The sequence below is a fragment of the Malaclemys terrapin genome, chromosome 4 (genome assembly GCF_027887155.1).
Source record: "Malaclemys terrapin pileata isolate rMalTer1 chromosome 4, rMalTer1.hap1, whole genome shotgun sequence".
NCBI classification, from domain to species: Eukaryota; Metazoa; Chordata; order Testudines; family Emydidae; genus Malaclemys; species Malaclemys terrapin.
The window spans coordinates 42,185,540-42,202,865 of NC_071508.1; the positions used below are offsets into that span (position 1 = coordinate 42,185,540).

At 43.7% G+C, this 17,326-nt stretch overlaps 1 protein-coding gene across 6 annotated transcripts in view; it reads left to right on the plus strand.

The window, feature by feature from the left end:
• The window catches only part of TSPAN4 (tetraspanin 4), a 712,007-nt gene that overhangs the window by 303,332 nt on the left and 391,349 nt on the right, over positions 1-17,326 (plus strand). Inside the window, exon 1 of one of the 6 annotated variants that reach the window (XM_054025354.1) lies at positions 13,653-13,725. The exons of the other annotated variants lie outside the window; for them this stretch is intronic. Coding sequence (XP_053881329.1) covers positions 13,659-13,725 — 67 coding nt within the window. The 5' untranslated portion in view covers positions 13,653-13,658. Of the gene's footprint in view, positions 1-13,652; positions 13,726-17,326 lie in introns of those variants that run through there. 6 annotated transcript variants of the gene reach the window in all.

Genomic DNA, 17,326 nt, shown 5'->3' on the forward strand with positions numbered 1-17,326 from the left:
TCTCTTTCACCAAAGAAGACAAAAAGAAACAGCGGTTGGATTTGGGAGCACATCTTGGCCTGAGAGTTTGGTCAGCAGTGTTACTGGGAACATGTGGTAAGGGACTTCACCTTGAACCAAGTTTAGTTTGTTTAAATTTTAGTACTAGGAAGCGTTTTATCTTTATTTCTTTTGTAATCATTTCTGACTTTAAAGAATAAAATAAGTGAGCATTAATCAAAACTAATCCAGAGTTGTGAACTGTGTGGGCAACTCCATTTAAGGTACTGAACTGTTATATATTGATCCCCTTAGAGGGGCAACCAACCTAATATATCTGGACTGTCCAGAAGAGGGCTGGATAGTGCAGAACATACTTTTTGATGGAAAATCTGGGTCTGGGAGTGTGTTCAGGTCACCCTGCAAGAGGTAACCAAGGCTGGTGGAAGCCAGAGTGTGTCTGTGTGGCTGCATGCAGCAGCTAAACACAGACACTCAGGGTGCAACCAGTATGCTATTAGACTGTCTGTGAGTGGCTAGGTGGGAGCTACAGCAGCAAAGCATTGTGAGGCACCCGAGTTTGCAGGGCAGGAGTGATACAGCCTCTCACTGGTCTGAATTGCACCCTGGAATGTCATACCCACTTCTCTAGAGATGGAAGCTATGAAATAAATGACAACCACAGAAAGTATGCAGTGGTGTTGTAGCTGTGTCAGTCCCAGAATATTAGGCTTGGTCTACACTAAACCCCCAAATCGAACTAAGGTACGCAACTTCAGCTACGTGAATAACGTAGCTGAAGTCGACATACCTTAGTTCGAACTTACCCCCGTCCAGACCCGGCAGGCAGGCTCCCCCGTCGACTCCGCATACTCCTCGCGGCGAGCAGGATTACCGGAGTCGACGGGGAGCACTTCTGAGTTCGATTTATCGCGTCCAGACTAGACGCGATAAATCGAACCCAGAAGTTCGATTGCCTGCCGCCGAACCAGCGCGGTAAGTATAGACAAGCCCTTAGAAAGACAAGGTGGTTGAGGTATATGCTATCTATTTGAATTTGTATTTAGCTGAGACGCTCTGAGTACCTTTCCCAGACCTGAAGAAGAGTTCTGTGTAGCTCAAAATCTTGTCTCTCTTACCAACAGAAGTTGGTCCAATAAAAGAGATTGCCTCACCCACCATGTGTCTCTAACAGTAGGAAGTCGTAGGCTTGTGCTGCATTTATGGGTGCATGTGGTTGTCCCATTTATCTCCTTATTCCTCCCATATATAAAATGGTGTGCTAACAAACTGGTGGTACACAGGTGATTCTCCTACTTCTTTGGATGAGTGTCAAGAGACCAGCTCTGATTAAAATGCAGCCAGAACCACTAATGCTGTAATATTAATAGTAATGGTGGCCTCTACAAAAATAGCTGTTAAATGGGGAGTAAAAAGCTTTCTGTGTTGCCAAAAATGTAATGAAAATGGAGCTGTCAAGTATATAATGTTAACCAGAATAATTGTGACTTTACAGTTTTCCAATGCATTGGGTTTATGTGATGTACGGGATCGGAGTGTTGTAAAAGGTTAATGTAAAACCTTGACTGGAAGGCTTTAAAAGTGACAGCAATAGGGAAGAAAGTTTTCACACATCCATGCACTGGCAGGAATTACAAGGTAAGGTTCTTTGGACATTGCTATACAAGATGTCAGACTAGATTATCATAATGGTCCCTTCAGCCTTAAAAATATATGAACCAGTTCCTTAGCAGGTGTAAATTGGTGTAATTTTATTGAAGTGAATGGAGCTATGCTAATTTACATTTGCTGGTCATCTGGTTCTCTGAATGTATGGTAGCATTCATGCAAATTATTGGTATTAAAAATAATACAGCAGTTACAAGGAATGAGTCACACATAGGCTAATCCCAAATGATGAAGAAAGGCCAAATGCTACCTCTTTAAGAGATTACAGTCAACCGAAGTTTGGGGGAAAAAAAAGTCCCGTACATTTCCTCAAATGATATTCTTCCATTGTTTTCACAAGGGTTGATATACATTCATAAATGGTGGAACTAAGGTGCTGGGGGTGTGGCAGCACCCCCGGGCTTGAAGTGGTTTCCATCATGCACGAGGTTTACAGTTTTGTTCAATGGCTTTCAGCACCCTCACAATGAAATTGTGAAACCTTGTGCATGAAAACCATTGAACAAAACTGTAAACCTTGTGCATGATAGAAACCACTTCAAGCCCGGGGGTGCTGCCACACCCCCAGCACCTTAGTTCCACCATTTATGAATGTATATCAACCCTTGTGAAAACAATGGAAGAATATCATTTGAGGAAATGTACGGGACTTTTTTTTATTCTGGATGACAAGTGGCTAAGATGATTCATCTAGGGTACACCCTGCTGAAAGGTATCTTCACTACAGCACAGTCATTATCACAGGTTGTGCTTTTGTTTACTAGCAGAAATGTTATTATTGAATGCCACAAACTTTTATTAATTGTGGACTTTACTCCTTCCGTCTCGCCTAATTAACAAAGCAGATGTAAGTTCCTTGCCACACTTTCACTAGTTCCTTACATGCTTCAGAACTGGAGGGACAGATAAGAGTTGTGCAAATTCTCATTGCTTCTTACTGGCCTAGGAGACTATTGTTTCCCTTTTCAGCTTCTATGTTCCAGACAGAGTAGTGTTTACAAAGCTAACTGGGGTGGGGGGAGCTGTTCAGCACTGGACTAAGAGCTGTACTGACGCCATTGTGGCTTTATGATCTGTGTGACCTGAATATAGAACTCAGTGTGTTGCCGAGGGTACATTGTGCCCCAGATATACAGGGCCTCAAATAATCCCTGATATTGTTTGTGTTTAACTCCTTCCTACTGTCAGAGGAGATGCTCTACCAGTGGTTCTAGAGAAGAATCTCCTTAGCAGTCAGTCACGGTAGCATGAAATATCCTCCATCATCTCTTTGGGAACTCCTTGTGTTATTTGTAGGGAAAAATGCAGAATAGCATTCACTAGCTATGTAAGACATGAATAGAAAGGCCTCCATCTCCGGCCCTTATTCAGTAAGGTACTAAACACATGCTTAAAGTGGACCTACTCGCATGTTTAGAGTTAGGCACATACTTCGGCACCTTGCTGAATCCCAGTCCTCTGTGCAGATTACAGCTCACACTGTTTAGTGAAGCCTTGTAAATGCCTTTTCCAAAGGAGATCAGAGTGCATCCAGACAGGACAATTAGGTGGGTATTTATTTCACCAACCATTCACAGTGGGATTTTCTAAAGCACCCAAATCAATAGGATTTAGATACCTAAGTTGCTTAGGTGCTTTTGAAACCCCCCTCCTAAATCCATTGTGTTGAAGACAGCTGGAGTTTGACAGATGAGGGGACAGTGGCAAATATACACAAATATGGAGAACTATCAGCCATAAGCTGCCATATTTTATTGGTATATGTCTAACTGGTGACTGATTCTCAAACACAAAACCATTTTTCTGTCTCTTCTCTGTAGGGACTTGGGGGCGGAGGGGTGTTGAAAAATATCTTATCCAGGGGAATGGTCTTAAAAGTAAACCTTGTAATAAGGCAGACGTGCCAGTGCTCTTTCACACAAGCCGTGTGGCTTTGTTTTTATACACTGCTCAAAATGTAATTAAAAAGGCTGAAGAAGTCAGGGTGTTTTATCTTGTTGAGTGGTGCTGTGTGCATTGCAGTTGCATTTAGTAAAGTTAAAACACTGAATATCTATATCAGTCTGGTAGATGATGAGTACAATCCTCCTGTTCCTACCCATTTATCTACTAAGGGATCTGACTGGGAATTTTTACATTCACATAGGAATACAGGAGATTTATTTCTCTCAAAAACTATGGTTTCTTTATACATATGTTTTTGGTGGAGGTTGCTACCATTTTAACCCCATGAATACAGATGGATATGAATTTCCATTTCAGACTAGCAACCAAGGTGCTGCCTGGGATGAAGTACTCCAGGGTTCGGCAACCTACGGCACGCGTGCCGATTTTGAGTGGCACGCAGCTCCCTGCCGTGGTCCCGGCCCCCAGAACCCCCCGCCCACCACTCTCCTCTGCGGGGGCAAGAGGCAGAAGCTTGGTTCTGCGGCAGCCAAGCTTCTCCCCCCCCCCGCCCTCCTTCTTCCCCCAGCGTGGTGCTTTCCGGCCCCTCCACCTCTCAGTCACCGCGCCAATCAGCTGATGGCCCTAGTGTGGGGGAGGGGGATGAGTGGCAGCGTGCACACAGCTCCGTGTAGGAGGCAGAGAGGTAGGGACGAAGCCTGGGAGAAGGGGGTGGAACAGGGCATATCCCTTCCAGCCCCCAGCCATGAGCTGCTCAGGGCAGGGGGCTGGGAGCACCCCAGCCCTCTGCCCTGACCCCTCCACCCACATTCAGCCTTCTGCCCTGCACCCCCCGCACCCGTCTGCCCTGAACCCCCTACCCAACACACACCCAGCCTTCTGCCCTACACCCCCCACAGCCCTCTGCCCTGACCCTTGAACCCCCCCCACACCCAGTCTTTTGCCCTGTACCTCCCCACACACACACTGAGCCCTTTGCCCTGACCCTTGAACCCACACCCAGCCTTCTGTCCTACACCCCCCCACACACCCCAGCCCTCTGCCCTGATCCCTGAACCCCCCCCACATACACCCCAGCCTTCTGCCCTGAACCCCCTCCCCCAGCCCTGACCCCTGAAACACCCCCCCCCCCAGGTCTGGGGTCCTGGCCTCAGGCCCTGCTCAGCCTGCTTCTGGCCTAGGTGAACAGAACCCCAGGCTGGCAGCAAGCTGAGCAGGCTGGTGGCATAAGATCAGCATTTTAATTTAATTTTAAATAACGCTTCTTAAACATTTTGAAAACCTTGTTTACTTTACATACAATAGTTTAGTTATATAATATAGACTTATAGAAAGAAACCTTCTAAAAACGTTAAAATGTATTACTGGCACGCGAAACCTTAAATTAGAGTGAATAAATGAAGACTCGGCACACCACTTCTGAAAGGTTGCCGACCCCTGAAGTACTCTGTGACTTTGACTTGGGGATTCTCCATGGGAGGATTAAGGAAGGATCCTTGAGATTTGGGCCTCTCAGAGGACCCTGACAAGAACAAGAAGTCATTAAGAAGCAGACAGCATGACATACTGCTGCGTTCCACTGGCTGGCCGCAGGCTGCTGGTGGAGGAACCAGAAGAAACAAACATTTTTTAGGTCCAGGTGCCATCCCTCAGTTCCGCAGGTGACATTAGAATGGATATGGCATGGGCATAATGAGTGAGTAAATTAGGAGGCCTAGCCACACCCAGAAATTTTGAACAGGGCTGGCATTTGGTATCGTGGGCAGCTACCCACAGTGCCAAATTATTTGCGGGCACTATTCTCCCCTTCTGTCCTCCTTCCTGTTCTGGTGAGCTGCCCTCATGCAGCCCTGGAGCTGACCTGGAGGCACCAGCATTAGCTTCTTGGGAGCTGGAGCCGCTGTATGGAACCCAGATATCCTACTTCCTCTTCCCACACAGGTAACACTGTGTCCAACATATAGTCCAATAGATCTTCCTTACTGAATATGACATTAGCAAATCAGAGCAGAGAGAAGAATGAATCCTGTATGCAGGAGACTTGCAATAAGAATGGGGGTAGAGGGAAGGGAGTAGTTGGAGAAGGAGGGGATAAAGAGGAGAGAGACAGGAACAGTTTGGGAAAGAACATGGAGCTTAGAGAGAAATTAGAGTTTGTACAAGAAATTCCAGTTATTGTTGCATGTTGCATTTTTCGACAAATAATATGTAATGATACTGTGACAAAGGGACTCACCAATTGGTGCCCCTCCTCATGGTTCGATGTGGTGTTGCAGGGCTTTGTCCTCTACAGCAGTGGCTCTCAACCTTTCCAGACTACTGAACCCCCTTTCAAGAATCTGATTTGTCTTGTGAACCCCCAAGTTTCACCTCACTTAAAGACTTAGAAAATCAGACATAAAAATACAAAAGTGTCACAGCACACCACTACTGAAAAATTGCTGACTTTTTCATTTTTACCATATAATTATAAAATAAATCAATTGGAATATAAATATTGTACTTACATTTCAGTGTACAGTATATAGAACAGTATAAACAAATCATTGTCTATGAAATTTTAGTTTGTACTGACTTTGCTAGTGCTTTTTATTAGCCTGTTATAAAACTAGGCAAATATCTAGAGTTGATGTACCCTTGGTTAAGAACCACTGCTCTACAGTCCAGGTGACCAGTCTGCTGGTCATTCCCCTTTGGCGTGGCCTACCAGCCAGGTCCACCTTTGGTTTGCAGGCATCATACTGTCTGGAGTGACTCACGACCATGAGTGCTTTCCTCATGGCAGACTGTCAAAAACATGGCAGACACCCCAAACTAGTGGTATGTTCTATAATTAGATTTCACCAAGCCAGTAACAAATGTGATCTCCTGGATCACTATAAGAGTCTTACTATGGAGTCACAGACAGTCCCCTGAGGCTCTCCGGTCTATCTTGCCACTTAGGCAAGCTGAAATTAGTGATAAATGGTATTTACGCCAAAAACCACAAAATATTCAGGTTGCTTCCAGTCCCAAGAGACCAGTCGCTTACCACAGATAAATTTATATCTTAGATCTCACACCAAAGACAACATCTGTGGCCAATCTTGTAATAAACTAACTTAAAGGTTTATTAACTAGGAAAAAATAAGAGTTATTTATAGGTTGAATCAAGCAAACATGCAAATGAGTGACCATCTAAATCCCAAGAACGACAGTTGTAGAGATCTGTCAATTCAAAGTGTCTTTCAGTACAGACCCAGGAGTCAGCCGCTGGCGATCTCTGGCTTCAGTTTAGAGTCTGGGGCCCTTCAGAATTCAAACAGCCAAAAAGATTGAAAATTTTCCTGTGGCTTTGTTTTATTTCCTTCATTCAACCCACAGTATGATCGTCCTTACACGTAGCATTTCCCAGGTGCGATAGGGCCGTTAACCAATCCTTTGTATTTTGATTATCTTTGATGGCCCATCTGATTTTGATAGTCCTACTGGATTTAGGGGTGCAGGGGTGGGATGATTCCCATGCCTGAGTTCACAACTTCAGAGCAAACATTTTCAAAGTTATAAAGCTGAACTGTCCTATTTCCTTCTAGCACAGAATACAGACATTACAAGTGAGATTAATACATGCAGCAACTTACAAGCATTTCAGAGAGTCTAAAGATGAAATACATCCTTATAAGACTAATACCTGTTTTGAGCAAAACTAACATAGAGGTGACCTGATCTGGTCTCCAGCGACAAGGTTGTCAGTTCTTAGCTAATGACTGCAGCGTGGGCAAGAGCTAGCGTCTGTCTTGCCAGTGTCATACCAGGGTTTTCACCCAATAGTCCCAGGTCCAATAGTCTTTCTGGCCCCTTGTATCTGGAGTCTTCTGGCTAGTCCTGCCGGTGTGGTTATAAGGGAATCAGTCCCTCCCTCTACCCTGGGTTTCAGCCCTGGGACCCTTGTGGTGGGTCTGGCTAGAGATCTTGCTCCTTCCCTGGGTGACTTAACTACAATGTGTCCACTTTCTCCTCAGGAGGCTCATGTTTTCAGCAGGACTCTGTCCTGGGGCCAAGCCCCTAGTCACAGTCTACAAGGTAATAAAGAAAAAGAAGCAAAATTAATAGAAATAAGGAGCAGCTCCAGTTTCTCTGTCCTACCCAGATCCTCCAGTCATCGGTCCTACCATTCTATATTCATAGTTAGCTTAAGGTAGCTTGGCTTGTTACAGTTCTCATCTCTGGGAGCTGAGTGTGAGAGGTCTGTCTTGGGCCTTTTGAACTGAGCAGCTTCTTTAAGGCTCCTCCACCAAGATTGACATGCCTCACAGTTGTGGTGGAGCGGGGCTGCCTGAGTCCAAAGCTGCCCTTTAACCCCTTCTTGCCTACAGGGGGTGGGGTGTTATACTCTGTCACAGATACAAACAGACCAGAACTGAAGGCAAACCCATCAGGAGCAGTGTTAGAGTTGAGTGTTGAACCTAAGCTTCTGGGATTTCCAGAGGTTGATTTCTCAGATTTGACATTAATGCTAGGATTTTCAGGTTTTTGTTTTTCATGGAATTTTATAGACGTTTTCAGCCAAACAAATATATTCATATGTGACAACTCCACACACACACTGCCCCAGATTTTCATTAATGGACAACATTTGGTGCACACAACAATTTGTGCCCATAATGTTACGAGATTAGTTATCAATGGTTAAACCTCTAGTGGTTTGTGGTTACAAATTAGAGAATACTACTAATTACTAATGAGCCAATCTTACAAAGAACTTAAGCATCTCCTGAGAAGTGTTGTGTGTTTTGTCTGTGCTTGGGATTCAACAATTGGTGGCCAGCACCCAGTGTACCTGCTTCAGTGCAAGCCATAAGCATAGGCTAGAAAAGGCACAATTTGCACTGGTTGCCCTCACTCTTTTTTGAAACTGAAGTTCAGTTAGTGCAAATTGCGGCTTTCCTTGTCTTGTCTACACTGTAGGTCTGCATAGGTGCAAGCTACACCAGTTCCTGGCCACTGACTGCTGAACCATGGCTAATTCCAAATAATCAAGGCCTCTAAGAAGTGAATGAGAGTAGAGGGTACTCAGCACCTTGCAGAATTAGGCTCAATAGTGGCACCTTTGTGGGCACAGATCATGCCCATAATACAGAAACTGGCTCCCAGAGTCTGTTTGAAAATTTGCCCCATTATAGCATGCACGCACGCTCTCTCTCTCTCTCATGTTTCTCACTTCAATATGTGTCTCTTTGATGGGCACTGTTGACAACTAGTTGCGGGCACTGGATCTTGAGTCTACCTTTCCCATGGGGAAATGAATGCCTGTGTATGGGTACCTGTGTGTGTTTGCATTTGTGTGCAGACAAAGATCAGAGAGATTATAAAACAGTTAACTTGGGGACTAAGCATGGAATAAAGCTCCTGTTTTGGAATCTGTGCTGTTTGGTTTTTTTCCCTCTCCACATTTTTTTTTCAATTCCTGTGAGAGATGGCTGTGCTGTGTCCTCTGAGCACTGTTAGGAAGTTGTGGGAACTATGGCAGCTGTCAAATCTTTTCCTTCAACCTCTCCTTTGTAGCTGGAGCTCCTTTGCCATGCATCTTAAACAATAAAGGAAAACAGGAGAAAAACTTTCTGGGTTTTGGCATTTGCATTATGTTGTTGTGGGTTGAAATTTTTATTGAACATTAAAAACTAAAATTTAGTAAACCAGTCTCAAATTCTCTACCTGTTTCTTTATGTTGGTTTCAAAAGAGTAAAAAGCAACAGAGGGTCCTGTGGCACCCAATACTTCTGTTAGTCTTAAAGGTGCCACAGGACCCTCTGTTGCTTTTTACAGATTCAGACTAACACGGCTACCCCTCTGATTCACAAAAGAGTGTGATCTTATACAGTTACATGTAAAGAAGATACATTGTTTCATGATATCTGTTCCTTTCTACATACAAATGTAGGCCAAGATTTTTCAAAAGCAACTAATGATTTTTGGGTGCCCAACTCAAGATACCTTAAAAAGACTGTCATTATTTTCTGAAATCCAGATCCCTCTTTAAGTTGTCTCAAATTAGACACCCGATATTACTAATTGCTTTTGTCAGTTCTTCCATTTACCCTCCCATCTTTGTTTGATGTATTAAAATCTCCTCTAGTCACTGTAATTATTCTTACTGCATGACATCTGTGGATTTGTGTGGATTTGGGTGTTTAATTTTTTCTTTTTTGTAAATATTATTTTTAAACCATTGCTGTCTAGTGATTGCATCACAGGCAATTTCTTGATCAACTGGGCTGTAAATAACAGAATAATAACTGTTTAATAATACTCCTAAGCTGCTACTTTACTTTCAGTAAGGCATAACATTTATAGGGGGGAAAAGATTTGCTTTTAACTTCTGTGTAATTATTTTTTTAATCTTTAGTTTACAAAGAGGTCAACAGACTTTGTACAGCTGTAACAGACAAGCTATTCCCAAGAAAGCCAAAGCCAGTCTAGTATACCCTTGATCTCTCACCATGAAGAGCATGATGGACAAATGTTCTCCAGCGCAAACTGCTTTTCACGTACCTTGTTTGTTTCTTGCTTAACATAGAACGTTCTTTAGTGCTTTCCCTTAACACCTTCCCTGCCCAGCTGATGTTGACTGTCTGGATGCATAGCTTTGTACATGCCCAGTCTTGGGTGAGAAGTTAGGCCTGAATCCTGTATTGGGAACAGCTAGCATAGACCACTGTGTCCACGTGGATGACCAATGAAGTCAGTGAGACTCTGAAGATCTGGTTATAAACCCCATTTTAGGATATCTTTCTGTGCTCCTACACTACTACAGAAACTGAGCATCTTTGTTTCAGAATTTAGGTGCTGCAGGTAAAATGGACTTCTCATTATAAAGATTAGGCATATTATCCTTTCATTAAACTATTACCCATTCCGAGGGGGAAGGAAGTTTCTACTCCAATTCCTCTGCATCTCTTGGAGGACAGGTCTCCTCTGGTGATCACAGCATGTATGCACACTGTAGCCACTAATCTAGCCATATTGCCTAATGTCGCAAAGACTTGTCAAATTAAAACAAAAATGCTTGCTGTTCTTGGGCATCCTAGGTATCCCTAAATATCTAGGGACTAATTCACCACTGCCTTACTCCACTTATACTCCATCGATTTAAAGTGAGTTACGCTGAGGGAAGAAGAATTGGAGTAAGGTAGTGGTGAAACAGACAGCAGGGGTCTGATTCAAAATCCATTAACTTTCAGTGGACTTTGGATCGGGCCCATAGTGATCAAATTAGACAAGCCTATTACTTGAACTTTGCTACAGTCTATTTAGTAGACTACGACTGAGACCCAAAAGTTGCCGCAGAGCACAAGTAAGATTTTTTTCAGTGCCTCTCTTAACCTTTCTCTTCATTGTGGAAAGTCAGTAATTTGAGACATTGTTGGTGCTATCAACAGAACCAGCAGGTGATTATTGCTTGAATGCTCGGGAGCCTTTTCTTCCTAATTCACAGGATAGAGAGGTGGCAGTTGCTGTAATGCTAGTTGCATACTGTATTTTTTTTAGCCAGTCTTATTCTCCTCTGGATTTCTGCAGCTCACTGAGTTTCTGGTGGCTCATAGCAATTTAGAGAGAGCTGCTGGAGAGTCAGCTCATTGTACAAATAGCAGGAGTGTGCTTACTAGGAATACTCCCTCATGGAGAGCGACATTTACAGTAACGGCATTGCTTCCACTTTATTTCCCACAACACTAGGTTAAAGTGGCTCGAGCTTCAAGACATTACAACCTCACATCATTCCTTTATGTATTTAGTGCCCTTTCCAAGCGCTAGGTCATTGGTGTCAAATAATAGGCCCGCTGAAGGTATGTTTCATGTTCTCATGCACAGAACCTAACTGCAGCATGCCCCTTTTCCCCAGGCACAGCATGCCCCTTCTCCCCCACACCAACCCGTCGCTCCTTAACCGACATTCGGAATGCACTCAGCCAGCAGGGGGTAGAATTCTGGCACCAGATTTACTTAAAGGGGCCACATCCTTCTGTGCTGCAGAAACATTGCATCCAGTGCCCGAGGGACTCTGCTGAAAAGCCAAAAGAGGTGTCCCTGTGTGCCTTTTTGTTTTTCTTACAAAGGTTGCACTGTTGCACCTTGAGTACGTTGGATCAGGCCTACATCATTGTATCACAGGATTGCATTTTATGTCATTACAACAGGGCATTATAGGTCACATTGCAGCTGCTTGTTGAAGGGACACTGTCAGGGTTCTGGTACCTAAAATTGTCCCGGAAGCTGGTAGTTTGTGATGGCTGCTTAATAATGCTAATCATAATTGCCTCCCCAGTAACTTGTGCTTCCCCCTTTCTGTTTGTTGTGTCTGCCTGCTGTCTTTCCTCATAAGATTAGAAACTCTATGGGGGAAGGACCAGCTTCTTATCTGTGTGAATGGTGTCTGTCACAGTTGAGTCTGGACCTCTTACTAGGGTCTCCAAGAGCTTTCATAATACAAATAATAATTATTTTAATAATATTTGATCTTAACTGACAATTGTCCTAAAATTTTGGATCTCACTTTACACATTGTGTGTGTTCTTCATAAATGCTTACAGATCTTTGCCACTGCCTAAAAGGATCTGAGCCAACCAAGGGTTTGAGTTATTGAGCTCCCAGTAGTGAATATGGCCCATTGTATGTGTCCAGTTATGCAATTGTTAACATAAGAACATAAGAATGGCAATACTGGGTCAGACCAAAGGTCAATCCAGCCCAGTATCCTGTCTACCGACAGTGGCTTATGCAGGTGCCCCAGAGGGAGTGAACCTAACAGGTAATGATCAAGTGACCTCTCTCCTGCCGTCCATCTCCACCCTCTGACAAACAGAGGCTAGGGACACCATTCCTTACCCACCCTGGCTAATAGCCATTAATGGACTTAACCTCCATGAATTTATCTAGTTCTCTTTTAAACTCTATTATAGTTCTGTTTATTTATATGCTGTCCTCTACTAAAGTACATGTGCACAGGTTTGATTATAGTAAATTATGCAGTAAGCGAGGTATTTGTTTTCTTTTTGTTTTGTTCTGTATTTCCCTCTGCCTCAGAGAGATTTTATTTTCTCTTAAATACATGGCAGGAATCCTTAAGAGGAAGAACCACCCAATGTGTGCCAGCTGCTAATGTTTATTCCTTTGAACTTTGACATAATGGCCAGTATAATCTTATGATTTAGCTCTTGTAACATAGTCTGACTGTGATTGGATACTGATCATGAATTTGAGACAGTTCAATACGCTTAGCAATGTCCTTGATAAAAAGTCAAAGAAAGCTGAGATTCCCTGTCAGTTTTGTAGGATTTGTGTGGGACTCGTGGTTGGGTTTTCTTGTAAGAACAGAGCTGAGAGATGTAGTGATTTTTATCTGCGACTAGAGTCCGAAGGTCAGCCTAAGTTGTTGTTACATATCTGTTAAATACAGATAGCGTGTTTGGTGCTGTACAAGACAGACAATATGGCCAGTCCCTGCCCAAGTTAATCTTACCTCCTGAAGTGAAGCATTGCTGAGGAATTTCTCATTTTGACAACTGAGCTCAAATGCTTGACTTCTGAGGGCTGTCAATAATGTCAGGTTGTGAACTGCTTTTTCTTGTTAATAGCAGCTGTGCAGCTTAAAGCCACATTAAATGCCAAGCAGCCAGTCCTTAATTTGTAATGAAAGAGGTGCCGGGGCTCAAGCAATATTTTTACATTCATAACTGATGCAGCAAGCCCAGAGGTGCTGGGACTATGAACTGCCAAGCCTAGAGGTGCCGGGGCTCATATCTGGCAAGCCCTGGCACAAATTAAACACTGCAGGCAGCCCTAGATCCTAGTTAGTTAGGAGGGTGTGTATCTGTGTGTGTGTGTGTGTGTGTGTGTGTGTGTGCTTAGAGTAAGGCTTTATCTTTAGAAATCTTTATAGGACAGAAATGCTGCGGCTGGTTAAGGGTAAAAATAGTTCTGAGTTTTCAATGGCTGCATTCCATGGCTGGAGCCTGAAATCATGAATCAGGGCTCAACGCTCAGTCTGTGTGAGACCAAGTGTGAGAGCTCTGCAACTGGAGGCAGGAGGGGAGCAGCTAGCTGGGATGAGTCCGACCCCGGCATCACTAATATTTTGGGAGGGACCTGTGCTGCTTGTACAGTCCCAACAAGGTACCGTATGTTAATATCTTGGGTTCTGGCAGTTTATCTAATTGTCTTACCCTGTATAATTAAAAATGTGCCAAGCCATGCAAAATTTCTTGCTGAAGAGAGGGCGAGATATTTTTTAAAAGTGGTTCTACTGTGTGAATTCATTCTGTCAATGGTCTGTAGCTGTATACATTAAAGCTGCCTGAGATCTAGGATGTCATGTATTGATTTGAGGTTTGGTTGCAACTTTTGGCTACTCATTCCCCATCAGAATACAGTGTTTGTCCCAGGATTGTTCCTGGTTCTTTGGATAAATTCTCGTTTTGTGTTTCAGAAATTTTCCAACATGCATATCCTTGCCTGGAATGTACAGATATTTAAATAATGATTGCTCTCTTTAAGTCATTCTGCTGTGAGACATTTTAAAAATGTTATCTAGCACATGGATGCTTCATTCATGCACTTTGTCTTAAGATTAGAACTCTGTGACGGTGAAGCATAGAGTACATGTGGGTCAATACCAAATCTGACTAGTCTGAAAGAGAGAGTAATTATCTACTAAATACACTGTTTCACAGAAAGGATCATTTTGTTCTCCAAGCAAGTTCATTGAGAAGGCCATTAGGATGCTGTCAAGTTTTTAGGGCCAGCATTTCCCCTTTAAAAGCTGTTTTCTCTGAGAAGCTTTAACCCTTACATATCGCCTAGGCCCTTGTTAGTAGGACCTTGAGAAAGAAAGTTACCATTTTTTTTTGTACTTCTTGGCATGATGTGTACATCAAGTTGTGCGTATGTGTTCTCTGCTGTCATTGCACCTTGGGCAAAGCTGTGCATTACCCACTAGCCTTGCAGCCATGTGCAACCGTGCCAGTGCAGTATCCTCCTGTTTGCTAGAGTCCTGGATACACCTGGTTCACCCCTCCACTACTCATTGGTGCCCTAAGCTATGCTTGCAATCCAAGAACAGCTGTGTGTCCCTATGCTGTGCCATCCTGGTGCCCGAGGAACTAGGGTTGCCACCTCTGAGGTAGAAAAAACTGGGACATCAATGATGATCCTGAGCCCATAAAACTGGACCACTGGCAGTGTGTGCGGAGCGCCCTTACAGATTTCACAGGACAGTTGCCTCCAAAAAGGGACGATCCTGGGAAAATTTGGACAGGTGGCATCCCTAAAAGGTACTGGTGTGTGGCCCTATCATATACTGTCCTAGCACCTGTCCTTGACAGAGCTGTGTACATCTGCGCTGTGCTATTTTAGGCCATGTCTACACCCACTGGGGATTGACACTGCTGCGATCGATGCAGCAGGGGTCGATTTAGCGGGTCTAGTGAAGACCTGCTAAATCGATGGCAGGGTGCTCTCCGGTACTCCACCGGAACGAGAGAGGTAAGGTAAGTCGACAAGAGAGCATCTCTCGTTGATGCAGCACAGTGAGGGCACCGCAGTAAGTCGACCTAAGCTATGTCGACTCCAGTCACGTTATTCATATAGCTGAAGTAGCATAACTTAGGTCGACTTACCCCGGTAGCGTAGATGAGGCCTTAGCAACCATCGCACAGCTCTTTGTGTCTCACTTATTCCTTCCTAGTGCATTGCCTCTCCTGAGCTCTTCTGACACTCCAGGTGCATCATGTTGTTTTCATCTTTAGCTCCCAACTTGTAAGGATGATTTGCAAAAGTAATGGAGGGTGGAGGGAGAGGGCATGTCTGGAAGATAATTCTCACAAGCAAAAACTTTAATGTGAAAAGCATTTTACTCTCGAACCTGGGTTCCGGGGACCTTTTGGAGTAAAGTTTTAAAAATCAAAGTAGTTCGACTGCAGTACGTAGTCTTTTGTTTGGACCTGGTCAGCAAGCGGTTCAGGTACCTTGGTATGTAAAATAGTAAGCATCTTGGACTGTGAGGAGCTAATTGTTTTTATTTGAATCAAGAGGAAAATACAGTAGTGGTAAATACAGGAGATCCCAACTCTAATTGCTCAGGGGTTGTCAGACTTATTGTTACGGACCCATTTACTGTCAGGCCACGTCCAACTTCGGAATCAGCAGATCTGCTCAGAGAGACATAAAATATTATTATTATTATTCCCCTTTTACAGATGGGGAGAATGAGGTACAGGGAATTTAAATGAGGTAGCTAAATGTCACAAGAAGTCAGTAACAGGGACAGGAATAGAATGCAATAATCCTGCCTCCCAGTGTCCTGCCTAGCCATATGCTTCCCTTTTGAAAAGTTCATTAGGAGTTGAATTTTGCATAGTGGGTTAGGTTAGTCGTCGTCATGCTCTAAAACAGTTTGAGGGATATTTTAAAGAAGTGACATGGCAAAACTGTTGGTGTAAATATATGAATACCACTGTTGAAAATATCAGTGTACTGCAGTTTAAATGTGATATATTTGGCCTACTGCAGATAAAATAAATATCTGAAGCACCAGAGTGATGGGCCCAGCTACTGTGCATTTTTTGTGTTAGCTATTAGAGAACTGCAAACGATCTACAGGTTTTGTTGAGCTCAGAGATACATCCAACGGGTCAGATGCTGATCTGAACTATCCAAACCTCATCATCCTGAAAAACTGTATTGTAGATCAGCCTTAGCTGTGCCATGGGTTCTGAATGCCCTCTCAGCAACCCCCAGGCCCTCAAAAAAGCACTTTGGAGATGGTTGAGATCCAGATTCATGGCCCTGTCCATTTCTATAGTGTATATTGTGTGATTGGATCTTTTCCAAGAAACTCCACGTTAGCTTGAGATGACCTAAAATGTTCTATTAGGGTTTTGAGAGACTCTGAGAACTCCAAGATTTAGAAATAAGTAGTGTGCAACCTTGGTCTGATTTTTTTTTTTTTAATTTGGGGGAGTGAATTGGGGAGAGGAGGAGGAAGGGACCCTCCTGCGTGTTGCCATGTAAAATGAGGCATTTTTGAACAGAGGCCAGCTTCCTTAGTCCTATGGCGATTGAGCGGTGTTGAAGCCCCACAGTAGAACTTGTGTTCACGCTCTCAGTGCTGATGCTGCAGTGGGGTATGTGGGTCAGTAGAAGGGAAGAGGTTGGAGGTAGGCACTATCTTTCAGATATATTCAGTCAAGGACACTTCTGCCTTGTATCTCTTGTTAAGGATCCTACAGTATGCTTGAAAAGAATAGGGAATAATTATCTGCTGGTTTTATGGCAACCCTTTTGGGTCAATCTATTGGTTGTTAGGAATGGAAGTGGATAGTTGAAGGTGAGAGGTGAAGCTGGAGCTTATTTGAGGAGGATATTCTCCTTCTCCGTATTCCAAAGTGTATGTGCCGTCTGCGGGAGCCTTCCTGGCCCTAGTGTGTTAGGTAGTTTTTTGCCTGCTGCAGTCATGGGGAATCCACACTGGGGGTTTTTCTGTGCCCATCTGAAGTGGATTCTTGGTGCTTCTCTTTTCCTCAGCTTAGAAGTATAGTGGAAACAGCTGCTAGCAGGAGTAGAATAATTAAAATGAGAAGATAAATGGTATCAAACTGAGACATCAATTGCTCTCCCATCCTCGCTGGGAATTCCAGAGCATGTGCTTCCCAGGCTATTTCCAGCTAGCATAGCCCGGCAGAATAGCAAGTCTCAGTTATGGATCATGAGCTAAGAA